The sequence below is a fragment of the Muntiacus reevesi genome, chromosome X (assembly GCF_963930625.1).
Source record: "Muntiacus reevesi chromosome X, mMunRee1.1, whole genome shotgun sequence".
In the NCBI taxonomy this organism is placed as follows: domain Eukaryota; kingdom Metazoa; phylum Chordata; class Mammalia; order Artiodactyla; family Cervidae; genus Muntiacus; species Muntiacus reevesi.
This window is the reverse complement of record NC_089271.1, coordinates 47,062,474-47,075,930: the sequence shown is the minus strand read 5'-3', so window position 1 is coordinate 47,075,930 and position 13,457 is coordinate 47,062,474. Positions and strand designations below refer to the sequence as shown.

The window sequence follows — 13,457 nt, the reverse complement described above, 5'->3', positions numbered from 1 at the left end:
AAAACTCACAGAATACATAACTTGCTTTTCCTTGTACATGTTGGCTCACCAAGAAGGGAGCTGGTAAGTGAGAGTACGCCAGGTCCAAGACAACCTAAAAGGCATATCTGAGTCTCAGTTTCCTCATCTGTAAAACTGGGACAACCATAGCAAGGCTACAAAATTGACATGTTTTATAAACCATAAAGTACTGCCCAACAGCTTTTGTACATACACATATTCTCCACTCTCACTTCATACTCCACTTCCCACTATCTTCTGCAACAGGGTTCAACTCAAGGTGATTTCTCTGACCTTCACTGACACTACAAGAAGTGAGGGTAGTAGGAGGTGAGCAAACTTGGAGGCATTCCTGACAAGGAGGCAGGAAAGGGCCTGACTATCCCAGGAGGAGTCCAGAGATATAAACCACTCCTTACAAGCAGACCCAGAGCCAAACAAACCCAGGAGCATTACATGGTCAATGCAGGGCCCATCTACATCGGAAAAATTGGCCTAGGACTATGGAAAGGGCACAGGCTACTAATTAATACAGTCCTGTGTCCTTGGGCAGCTATTCTACTCTTCTATTTTTTCAAGTTCGTTCCTTCCTCTATAAAACGAGGATGGATAGTCATATCCACTCCCAATAGGACTGAAGTGAGAATGAAGAGACCAGTGATAGAAAAGTGGTTCACAGAGTGGAAATTACATTAAAGTATCTTACAGTCATCCACTGATGCCACAAAGAAAGATTAAGTCATAGTCAAGTCTTCCTAAATTTTATTGGCACTGAAATAGAACATGGGTTAAGCATAAACCCCTCCAAAAACAAATTTAAAAAACCCCCAAAAGATGCACAAAAAAAACCTGAATATAAAATCTAATCTTTCTCCCCAGCTTCCCCTGGCGGGGAGTGGGGTGGTGGTGGGGTGGATACTACCTTTAAGGCAGCTGGATTGCCCCATAATTCCAGGTTTGAATTTAGCAAATATAGGGCACATCACCAACAGAGTGTCAATATAATACACAGCAATGCACATAAGACTTCCCAAGGTCAAGCAAAAGGCAAGGGGATGGAGGGATCAAAGCCATGGGCTCTGGGCTAGGGGCGCTGCATGGAAGAACAGTAGGGCCCCTCTGTGGAATGAACTTTGAGAATGAGGCAAGAATAAAAAGGGGAACAATAAAACCAAATACCAAGTACTTTAAAAAAGGATTGTATGACCTACAGTGACAGATAATATCACTAATACTGAAAGCTTCTTACATTAATTTTTCTGGCAAAATATGCTTCCTAGGTGTAGGGGTGGTAAAAGAATGAGGCCAAAATGACCCTGTCCCAAGACTAGTATCTTCTAAGGGTGCATTAGCAAGAAATGCAGAAATCAATGTTGAGTTAGATGTCGCTAAAGTATGTAACACTGGTAGAAAGAAAAAGAGCACACATGAGACAGAGAGGAAGAGGATGCTGCTCCTGGGTTGAGAGAAAGAGGTGGGGGCGTGAAAGGGACCAGACCAGAACCCCTAACAGCTCTCTGGTTTACAGCTCCAAGGGATAGCATATCTGGTGGCAAGATCTGGGTTAAAGGTTTATTAAACAGAGGCAGGACCCAATCATCACCTTAGAGAGGGGTGATGGGAAGGGGCTGTTAGGCACCTTGTAGGCTCAAAGTAAACTGTAGGATCTGGGCCACGAGCTTCTCTCACCACACTTGGCTTCTTCCACACACTCACCAATTGAGCCAACTGACATCAAGATCCAGGACTCACCAAACCAAGGCCTTAATGACCCTAAAGCAGAAGTTGTGGCCCAACTAGCCCTGAAGGGAGAAGTGGTTTGGGACCCCTAGAGGTGAAAATACTGAAGCCACATGTGAATATTTCCTCCTCTTGGCAAGAGTCCTAGATGTGGCTGGCTGGGTTTGGAAATAACCATCCCTATTCTTCTACCTGAGGGGATTTGTGGATTGGAGTGGGGAAGGGCAGGTCCCAAGAAGGGAAGCGGAACACAGAATAATAAGTAAGAGATATTTCTGCCCATAGAGCTCAACTAAAATAAGCCTAGGCTCCCATAAAACATAGAGGCATATTCTCTACCCAATCATGTCTGAACAGAAGGGCTAACAATCTTCCAGGATGTTGGGGAAGCCTCTTGAAGGTATATTCTCCCCCATATCACACTGAAGAGAAGAATGAGTGTCTGAACTCAGGGACAAGACTTATTGGGACTGAGTTTGTAACAAGCCCAATCTGGGAGGTAGAGAGAAGAATGACTGCACATCTTTTTAGCCTCCAATCATTAAAAAACCTAAGTAACTCTAGAAGGAATGGACATTAGGAGGCCTAATCCTAGGGCAGTTGACATTCTAGAGCATGTAGCCAGGGCCCTGCCTTCATCTCTAAACCTGTGATGCTTCAGTTCTGCAAATCACAAGACCATGACGATGAAGGCTGTGGTGGGGCAGGGGTGAGGGCCAGTTTTCAACCTACTCCACACTTGACTCCTGCAGAGCAGCATTAAATGTGAGGGTATTTCCCAAACCAAGCGGGAAGTGCCTCTGAGCTGGGAAAGTGTTCTCTTCTAGCAAGCCAGATCATTCAGGACAGAGGAAAAAGAGGATCTCAATGGCACCAAAGTGACCATCTCTCTGCCTAGGGAAGGGAGTAAGGATTGAGGGGCTAGGTTTGGTCCCATGGCTGCACTGAATGCTTGGCGTGACTTCAGGGCTGCTCTAGTTAATGGCTCCAGCACAGTGTGAGTTAGGCAAGAGTATAAGAGTGTGAGAGCAAGGAAGAAGGGAGGAGGGGTCCCTAGGGGCTAGGTGCCCTTTACATAGACTCAAACTCATCAATGCGCTGCTTAGTATTGCCCTGCCGGATCTGGCGCAGGGTCTTGTATTTGTCTCGACCCAGTCGCATGTTCTCAGCATGAATCATGTCATTAGCAGTCTTCTTGGACTCATCACGGGCATTGGCCAGCTCTGAACTGAGGGCCTGTGAAGGTGCAAGGGGATAAAGGGTTAATGGCTTCCTCTAATTTTACCTCCCCTTATTAACCAAATGTATTTCCTGATTTATCCCATCCCACCCCTCTCCCTCACCTTTCTCTCTCCCCTCCCACTCCACTTCTGCTGCCCCCATCCTTTATACACACACACACACATACATACATATTTTTTGAGAGCCATTTCCAGCCCTGTTAGAATTGCAATGGGGCAAGAATAAAACAAAAGACACCAACTGAGTGGATCAACTGATGACAGGTATTCTCTGTGAGCAGAGCAATACATCAAAAATTCAGATAGGAATTGTGTCAACTAAATATTTTCTGAATATAAGAGGTAAATGGAATATGGATGGAGGACAGAGCAAAAAGAAAAAAAAAGGAGGGGGAAGAGGTAGTTCAGAGTCTGATTTATAAGTGAGAGATCCCTCCATTAAAGCCCTCACACAGCACTGAGACAGGTTCTTCTCCTTCTCCCCTACCCCAATGATCTAGTGAAGGCCATGGCTACTAAGTCAATACACATGGTCTCCATGACCCCTTGGGTCTGCCTGGATACCTTCAGGTGCTTCTGCACACGCTCATTCTTTTCCGCCTCAGTGGTGCGTTCCTCTTCACTGCGATCCTTGGCCATGGCATCAGCTCGCAGTTCGGCACTGGCCTCTGCCCCATTCTCATCCTGCTCATCCTGCTCATTTTCAGCAGGCTCTGCCACATGAGGCGTGCTCATGGCAGTCTTCAGCTCTGCACGGGTCTTCTCCAAGTCTTCTTGTACCATCTGAGCCTGTTCAGTAATAGAGGAAGAGAAAGGATGGCAGCCAAACCAGGTTAACCTGCAGCATCCCTACATGTGCCTAGAATGGCCCAGAAGAAAGCAGGCACCAGGTAGTTCAAGCCACTTTGCCTAACTGATCCTGAGTTTCTTCAGCTGTATAACAGGAGTAATTGTACCAAATTTCCTGGGGGTACTGGAGAATTCTGGGAAGTATTTGAGAGAGCCTTGAGTTCCTCCCATGATAAACACTGTCAAAGAAGGATGGAAAAGTGAAGAAACCCAAACCTAAGGAATCCAAGAACTTAGGCATGATATCCCATCCCACACCACTTAGTCCTGGGCACTATGTCTTACCTTCTGCTGCCATTCCACAGCCTCGCTCTCCTTCTTTTGTCGGGCCATCTCCAGCTGGGAGATCCGAGCTGTCAGCTCTGCCATTTCCAAGGCCTATGGATCAATTGTAAGCTTATGAGAAGTGGGCCTTTCAGTCCCTAGGACCCAAGTGTCTTCAACCCCAGATCCTCTGAGAACTAACAGGGAACTTCCTGTTTCACTTGCATGCTGCTCTGAAGACTCTTTTTACCACATCTCCTCCAGGAAGCCCAGAGGGAACACTCTCATTCCCAGATCTACTACAGCACCTTATTAACTCCCTGCCTAGATTAGACTATAAACTTGAAGGCAAATAATGTGTCACCTCTGGTTCTTCTTTATGTCACTCTCTGCCCTCTTTTCTCTCTCCCACTGCAGAGTTAGGGCCTCAGTAAAGCTTTGGAAATCACTGTGTCACTGCCTGAACTGGCAGACCCTTTCCTGTTATCCTACAATGCTCAGGCCTCCACTAAGATCTTCTCAGGACAAGTACAGGAACAACACCCAAGTGTCACAGAGTTATATGACCAAGGAAATAAAGCTTATGCATACCCTCACATCTTGGACAAACCTCCTGGAGGACGTTTTCCCCTGAAAATTAGGTTTTACTCTCCTGTACTCCCACTCCAAACAGTACAGGATAAGAGCATATGTTAAGGAATCTGGGCCACAGGTTCTTAAATTCTGAGTTACAGAACCCTTGGAAATTGTGATGAAAATACAGATGCTCATCCTCCTCTCCTATAAATAATGTATAGACATACAACTTTACACATGATTTTAGGGAGCAAACCCTTAAAAGAGAAATGACTTCTCATTCTTAGTCACAATTGTGTGACCTATGCAAGTCTCTTCAACCTTTCTGAGCCCTAATTTCATTACCTGGGCATATTATCCCACATGAATTAATCCCATAGGATTATTCGGAAGAGGAAATAAGAAAGTAAGGAAAAGTGAAAAGTTGCTCGTATAGTTTGTAACACACATAGCTAGTCAATCAGATGTGAATCCCTTTACTTCTTTCCTCCCTCTCTACTTTGTCAGGTCATCAACTCAAGTCCCCACTTGCTAAGAAAAGAATAAAAGTAAAGGTTAGGGAAGACTATTTGCAAAGTTAATTCTCAGCTTGCTTCTGAAGGAGCTATCTACTGGAAGCCTGCAGAGAGGTACTCTGCTAAAAAGAGCCAGATGTGCTAACAGAGTTAGCTGTGAATAGGTACGTAGACAGAGAGAAAATTCAGATCCCATGATCCCATTCCATTTTGTAGCTCTACCAATTGTTCCTGGGTCTTCTTCTGGTCCTGGGAGGCCTGCAACAGGGCCTCCTTGGCCTCTTCAGCTTCTTGACGCTCTTTGGCCAGTTTTTCAGCCTCACTCTGGGCACGCTTTCGCTCCTGTTCAAGTTCCAGAGCCCTGCGGGTCTGTTCTTCCAGTTCTGGGAAGAGAAGGAAGGGGAAAGGTGGTAAAGAGTGCAGAGATTAAGAAGAGACACCTAACTTCCTTCCTTGAAATGCTTTACCCCAGGCACAGATGGCAAAAAGCTCTAGGCACTCTTCCTTTTGCCTCATCATTTCTCTATTCTTTTAGCCACATCTTGAATATATGTCCCGAGTCTGCAGCTCAGACAGAAGGCTTTCTAGCTCACAGAGTCAGACTGTGAGAAAATCCAGTCTCCAAGATGACTCCAAGCCTCACCTTGTTGAGCCTTCTTAGTCTGTTCCTCGATTTGCTTCAGCTTCTCCATCAGTTCCTCCTTTTCCCGTTCAATCTTCTCTTTCTCCTTTTCTGCCATCTCACGTTTCTTCTTTTCATTTTCCAGCAGAGCACTAGAAAAGGAGAAAGAAGGAATGGAACAGGATAGCAAGGCCACATGGAAGCCTTGTGATCCCCAAGACTTTCTGGCCCTGATCCCTCAGTCCCCACCCATCTAACACTCTGGGCTTGTGAGGCAAGATCACTCTCCCTTCTCCCTATATTCTCATCCTCACATCATAGCCCCACATGGGCTGATATGCTCAGAGCCCTGCCAGTTTGTCCCAGTATCAGGAGATCCAATCTGGACTCTCAGCTCATCCACTACCCAGTGAGTAACCAGAGGGTGACCTCAGTTGCATCATTTCTTTGCTCTTGTTCTTAGTAATCCTATGTGTAAGATGGCCAAATAAGTCTTGCCCTGTCTACCTTATGGAGTTACAGAGAAAAAAGTTTTGACTCTTTGCTGATACACTGGGCTTCAAGTCTGGTGATCTCTATGGCTAGAGCATTACTCCTCTGCCCTGTGAAGTTCAGCTTTAGGCTCCTTTCTCTCAAAATTTGCTGTAAATCTAAAATAAGTATTGACTTTTTCTTGCCCCAGCACCTCTCCCAGTGGTCTTTCTTTTCTCCCTTTGTTAGATGTCTTTCTTTCAAAATAGTTGGCCCTATCCTCCATATCCCTCCACCCTGTTATTTTTCTCCATAGTACTTATCATGTCACAGACTATATAATATGCTTATTTGATCTGCCTGTCTCGTCCCACAAGAATGACAGCTTCATGGGAGCAGGGCAGAGATTTTTGTCTTTTGTTCACTGCTCAATAAATATATATTGAGTGAATGAAAGACACAGCATTGTGCCCTGAATAGTTATGCATATACTGCTTTTCCCCTTTCTTCTACTAGACTGTGAGCTCCTGGAGGGCTGGTTCCTGCCAAAACCAGTTCTGTAAACTGCCCCTCATACCACTTTTTTTTTTTTTTTCAGAATAAATGTGAATCTTGTCATCTAACCTCTCATACATGGAGTCATTTTCCAGTCTACTAGATTAGAAGCTTCCTGAGGTTCCAAACTCTTTACGATAGAGTATCTATTAGAGCAGTACTATCAAACCTTAACGTGTACAGGAATCACCTGGGGTCTTATTTTTTTAATAAATTACTGAGGTGATAATCATATTAATAACATAAAATTAATCATTTAAAGCAAATAATTCAGTGGCATTTAATACATGCACAATATTTCATCATGCCAAAGTAAAACCTCATACCTGGTGTTAAGAAGTTTCTCCACATCTACCTTCCCTCCAGCCCTTGATAATCATCAATCTGTCGTATGTCTCAGTAGGTTTATCTATTCTGTATATTTCATATAAATGGAATAATACAATATAGGACCTTTTGTGTCTGGTTTCTTTCACTTAGCATAATGTTTTAGAGATTCATCCACATTACAGTATGTATCAGTATTTTGTTCTTCTTAATGACTGAATAATATTTCATTGGATAGCTGAATAATTTGTTTATCCATTCATTCAGTGATGGACATTTGGACTGTTTTCACCTTTTGGCAACTATTAATTTCACAGCTATGAACATGTGTGTGCATATACATGTTTGAACATCTGTTTTCAATTTTTGTTTTTCAGTGTATACCTAGGAGGGGAATTGTGGAGTTATACGGTAATTCTACATTTAACTTTTTGAGGAACCATCAATTGTTTTCTACAGCAGTTGAACCATTTTACATTCCCAATAGTGAAGAACATGAGTTTCAATCTCTCCACACCCTTGCCAACAGCTGTTATTTTCTGTTTTTCATTTATTATATCCCTATTTGTGAGTATAAAGTAGTACCTCACTGATGTTTCAATTTGCATTTCCCTAATAACTAAGGGTATTTTCATGTGCCTGCTGGCCATTTGCACATTTTCTTTGAAGAAATGGTTAACTAGGATCTTAAAAAGCAGATTTTGAATCAGCACATTTGGGGTAGGTCTCAGATATTGCCTTCCTAAACAGTTTCAAGTTGATGCTGATGCTGCTAAGCCTTGATGCACTTTGAGTAGGAAAGGGGCCATAGGGCAAAAGAGCTTTGGAAGGAAAAATCTGGTAGCTCTAATTCCACTCAAAAGATCCTATAGAGTCCAGGTTTAAATGTGCATGGAGCCTTTTGCTACTACCACTATACTGGTCAGATAGCCCAGAGCAACCCAAAGTCCACTTAAAAGAGCAATGACATGAGGGTCATAGATAATGGGGAACTATAAAATGCCCCTCTCTCCTATGAATCTCTGAAATCCTAGGGTTCTAAATACCTGATTCCTGGGGATGAGGATGTCTGAGACTTAAAGGAAGAGGTATCATCCCTGTACAGCTCCCTTTCCCCCAGTACCAGGATGACTTCATGTCCTGACTTTAGCAGGCTTGGCACCTTTGAAAAGCTTCTTTGTCATAGCCCCAGCCCCCATTTCAGTGCCACACCACCTACCGCTCCATCTGCTTCTGATGCTTCTCCTCCCGAGCCTGTGCCTTCATCTGCTGTACTTCAATGGTGTCGGGCTTGCGACGGCGCATGTATAGCTCATGGTTCCCCATGCACAGAGCCAAGATCCGTTTGTTAATCCGCAGCCGGGGAGCATAGAAAACAAAGTCCTGGTAGAAAACCAGCAGTCAGAAAGGGTGTGGAGGGAAAGATGAAGGTGGGCTTCTGCCTTCTGAAAAGCTAAGTTAAAAAGCACTGAAACAATCATATTACAGATGGGAAGACCAATTATCAGAGTGGTGAAGTGACTTGCCCAGGGTCAGATGGCAAGTTAGTGACAGACCCAGGTCTAGAACCCAGACTTCTTGACTCCAAAACTAGTGCTCTTCCTACCAAGCCACAATTTCTTTCAATATTTGCTTATGAAAATCATCTTAAGATACCCTCAATCCAGTTGAAAGATAGAAACTGACTTCATCTGCTAATTAAATATCCTGCTAGGTGTCAGGAACCTCTCTTAGAGGTACAATAATCTTTAGATAATACCCTGGTGAGTGTAGTATGAGTGGGCTGGACTTGTTCTATATCTTCTAAAAGCATATCTTAGAGCCATTCCCTTCAATCCTATTTGGAATAAGGCAGTGTACTTATAAATACATACATGAATATGTAAGTCTCCTGAACATCAATTATTCTGGTTGTTGTGTTTTAAGTAAGCCCTTGGTCTCAGCTGACTGTGTTACTTACCTTTTTCTGATGAAAGTTGAGTACAACAGCAGTTAAAAAAACACACACACGCAAGAAAACCCAGTGAGCTGGAGTTTGTTACTACAAATACCACTGGACCAAGGTCACCAGCTAATGGGCTAACCACCAGCTCTTCTGCCACTGAACCCAAACTGCTACTATCTCATATAGCTTGGGGTACAATAGAAGCAGCACAGGCTCTAGAGGTCAAACAACCTAGGTATAAATCCCAGCTCTACCATTTTAGCTGTATGATCTTGGGCAAATCACTCCATCCCTCTGAAACTCAATTTCATCACTTATAAAATAGGAAGGACATTACCTACCCGACAATACCCTTGAGGGTTTAAGGAGACAACATATATAAAGTTCTTAGCAGGGAAAGTTCAGAAACCTCAAAGCTAGAAGAAGGTTGAGACCTCATGAGAAGGGTCTGGTTCAGCATGGCCACTGGCCCTTGCTGGACATGAGGCACATCAAAGAGGAGACTCTCATCACAGTTTTCTATCTTATTCCCAATCCCCAGTTTTTCAGTCTTGTCAGCCACAGGCAACTGCAGGTGACAGGTATGGCAATCGCATTCTTTTGTATTTGGATTGCTCTGGAGAGAAGTCTTAAGAGGACAGCAGCAAAGGTATAACAAAAAGAACAACATTTGGATCGGGACTTCTTCTGGCTCTCTCCTTTCTCCACATATTAGAGATAAATCAAGTATATGAACAATTTCCACTTTTTAAGCCTAGAGGCTTTAAAAGATAAGATGTACTCTGTTTCTACCCCAGAGCCTTGGGGAAGTAAAAAACAGAGGCTAACAAGCAGAACTTAGACTGCCTGTGGTTCTCCCTAATCCATGCTTTTCCTGAGACACAGTTAGCAGGGTAGCACCAGTTACAGAAGGCCTCCTGACCATTTACTGGCATCAGCATCCTTTTTCATTGTCTACTTTTTTTGCCTCCTGTTCCCATCCACATACACAAAAAGACAGAGAAAGGAGAGAAATATGCGATGACATGATTGCTTCTAGCATTATGTAGGCCTTGGCCTGTGTGACCATTACCTAGGTCTTGGCCAATGGGAGGAGTCACTTACCGGGGCTTTTTTGTCAATGGGCTTGATGACAAATTTCTTGTCATTGAAAGAGATGTTCCTGATTTCACTCCAGGGGAATCCTATCTTGGGAGTCAGCCTGTAAAAATGAATACCAAGAGCATTAGGACAAATGCAAGGCAAGAAGGACACAGAGGGTTGGTGCCTTGCCTTCCCCACCACCAACTTCTCCCTTAAGGAGATAGATTCTTTGCCAGCTCAGCCAGTATCATCACATGCCACCAGGTCAGCTGCCAGCACTGAGAGTTCACAAAGGACTTTCTGATACTACAATCAACATATCCCTTGTCCCAACAACTAAGGTTTGCTTTATTTTTTGTTGAGGCATGGACCTTGTAACAATCTCTCAAAGAATCACCAGCCTTACTTCACTGGATCTCTTCTACTCAAGGTTGTAAAATCTGAGAGGACAGTAAATAATGAGTTCCAAGACTCAGAAGTTACACAAAACAATAATATATTGACCTTAATATTCATCAAGAGCAAACTAAGAGAAAATAAGCTAGTGAGATAAGGCTGTAGCAAGAGGGATTATAGGTCAAAAAATACTGAATCATCATATGAAGTGAGATTAATTACAAATCCTGACAAGGTGGCTTTTAAACCAGTGCTATACAACAGAAATATAAATTATCACACATGCAATTTAAAATTTTCTAGTAGCCACATGTAAGTAAAAAGAAACAGGGTGGAATTAACTATAACAGTTCACTTAACCCAGTATATGCAAAATACTATCATGTATTTTGAACATGTAAATGTTCATGAAGATGCAAATGAATATTTAAAATACATTAATGAGACATTTTATATTGCTTTTCACACTAAGTCTTCAGTGTAGTTTATACTTGTAGCACATCTCAATTCAGACCAGCCACATTTCAAGTGCTCAACAGCAACATGTGACCAGAAGCTACCACAGTGGACAGTGAAAGTCTAGTCAATGCAAGATTTAGAGGCCTGAGGGAGGTTGTGTGATCATCTGGGCTGGTCTAATCTAGGTAGGAAAAGAATGATACAGGTGGGACCCAGGAAGTATAATCATACTTTGTCAAGTCCTAGGTGTCAAAGTAGCCCAAAAAAGTAAGCAAGCTGAGCAATATCATATGATGTCTTTTATATGTGGAATCTAAAGAGAAATGACACAAATGAACTTACTTACAAAACAGAAACAGATTCACAGACTTAGAAAAGGAACTTATGGTTCTTAGAGTGGAAGGACGGGGAGAAGGATAGTTAGGGAGTTTGGCATGGACACATACATGCTGCTATGTTTGAAATGGATAACCAACAAGGACCTACTGTATAGAACATGGAACTCTGCTCAATGTTATGTGGTATCCTGGATAGGAAAGGAGTTTGGGAGAGAATAAATATATGTATATATATGGCTGAGTCCCTTCACTGCTCACCTGAAAGTATCACAACATTGTTTGTTAATTGGTTATACCCTAATACAAAATAATAAGTTAAAAAGCGAGCTCTGAACTATACCTGTCATTCTGCTCATAGATGTTGAGACCCAGGGCATCCACCCCCAGCCATAGCTCTGAGCCTTTCTTGTTCTTGATGTTGAAGTAGTTCACACCATACATCTCCAGATCCTGGGCAATCTTCAGATACTCCAGGACAGCATCCTCCCTAAACAACAGAGTGGAGGTAAGTGGTAGGGGGAGGGTGGAAGGGGCAAGTAATAAAGGGGAGGGAGCCTATGAATCAGACCCAGGGAGATAGAAAGCCTACTTGCTCTCCACTTCTGACAAGAATCTTGCCATAATGGGTTGGAAAAAGGATGGAAAGTGAGCAGATGATGATTAACACAGCAAAACATGACTTTTGCCAAAACATGCTCACAGGAGCCTAAGGTCTGAGATTCCCAAGGGGAATAAAGGTGGGCTGACTCTTGCTGACCTCTGGCATATTAGCTATCACAGAAGCCTCTTACACAGGAACATTATTAGCAGAGCCCAAATGAGATGGTGATGACAAAATGAAAAGATTAGTTCTTCAATTAGACATCTCCCAAATCGTATTCCATGTTCATAAAGATCCTTCCTCATTTCATTCTTGGAGAGGGGACCCTGGTGGCTCAGAAACTCCCTAGGGGAGGGAATCTCAGGATCCCCTGATCTGGGCTATCAGCTCCCATCATCCACAAAAAGCACAGTTTTATAATGGCGCTGATTTGCCTTCCATTTCTAATTTCCTCTTGTAAACTGTATTTCTGTCTCTCTCCAACACCCTCCAGTGTTCCTAGCCTCTGCCTCTTCTTCCCTGCTGAACCAACTCTTATTCTCCTTGCAAGGGCATAGAGTCCACAGTTCCTAGGGTAGGCTTACCTGAGCATGCCCCGGTGTTCCTCATGCCACACCTGGATCCTTTCCTCCCACTGGTCCTTGTTAAGCTTGTGCTGCTCCAGGACCCTGGAAAGATGATGTGGGGTCAGTTACACCAGAAGCAGACTGAAATTATAGCAGGAAGTAGTAACTAGACACGGGGGCCTGAGGGGTATGAGACATACAGAATGGGTGACCAAGAAAGACAATGGGAACACCTTCCTTTGTACCTTTAACCAGAAAATCTAATAATGTGCTGTGGTCACCAAGCAAAGCAGTAACATATTAACAGTCTGTGCCGATTTATGAGACTAAGAGGAGGAATGGGCCTCATGGAGGCATGCATACTCTCTCCTAGATCTCTGTGGGGCCAATAGTTTGCATTTGTGAGACTACTGCTCAGGGATAAGATTATATAGCCTGTGGCTATGGAAGAGAGAACTGAGTCCAAATGGTTTAGGGAAAAAACTAACAGGTTCAACTGCTATTATCTGTAAAATGGGCCCATTTGTAATTATATCATAACAATAACTACCAGATCTACTAGATCATAAACAAGGCTTGCTTTAAATATGCTATTTCAGACATTATAGCAGTGACTGACTCATGTAGAGTCCCAGGGCACAACCACTATCCCTAATACCTTCAGGTGAGCTGTACATTTGTCATAGCTCCACTGGGACTGAGGTTACTGGAATGAAGCATAATTTTCCTTCTAATTTAAAAGCCTATATAAAATAGTGACTGGATGCAGTGGGGTTAAAAAAAATCAAGAGACTAGGGTTCCAGGTTGCCACAAATGAGCTGTGGGAGATTCAGCAGGTCAGAGTGAGTACCTCGGCATCTCCTATTTCCTTAGCCAGGAAATAAGGATTATGCCTGCCTTATTCATTC

General features: G+C 43.2%; 1 protein-coding gene across 1 annotated transcript in view; it reads right to left on the bottom strand.

The window, feature by feature from the left end:
- Nucleotides 1-745: 745 nt before the first annotated feature.
- MSN (moesin) overlaps nt 746-13,457 on the bottom strand; it is a 71,352-nt gene continuing 58,640 nt past the window's right edge. The window contains exons 5-13 of the mRNA XM_065914822.1: nt 12,567-12,650; nt 11,722-11,868; nt 10,210-10,306; nt 8,380-8,543; nt 5,829-5,959; nt 5,408-5,568; nt 4,116-4,208; nt 3,546-3,770; nt 746-2,976 (exon numbers count right to left, since the gene is read on the bottom strand). Coding sequence (XP_065770894.1) covers nt 2,812-2,976; nt 3,546-3,770; nt 4,116-4,208; nt 5,408-5,568; nt 5,829-5,959; nt 8,380-8,543; nt 10,210-10,306; nt 11,722-11,868; nt 12,567-12,650 — 1,267 coding nt within the window. The 3' untranslated portion in view covers nt 746-2,811. The remainder of the gene's footprint in view (nt 2,977-3,545; nt 3,771-4,115; nt 4,209-5,407; nt 5,569-5,828; nt 5,960-8,379; nt 8,544-10,209; nt 10,307-11,721; nt 11,869-12,566; nt 12,651-13,457) is intronic.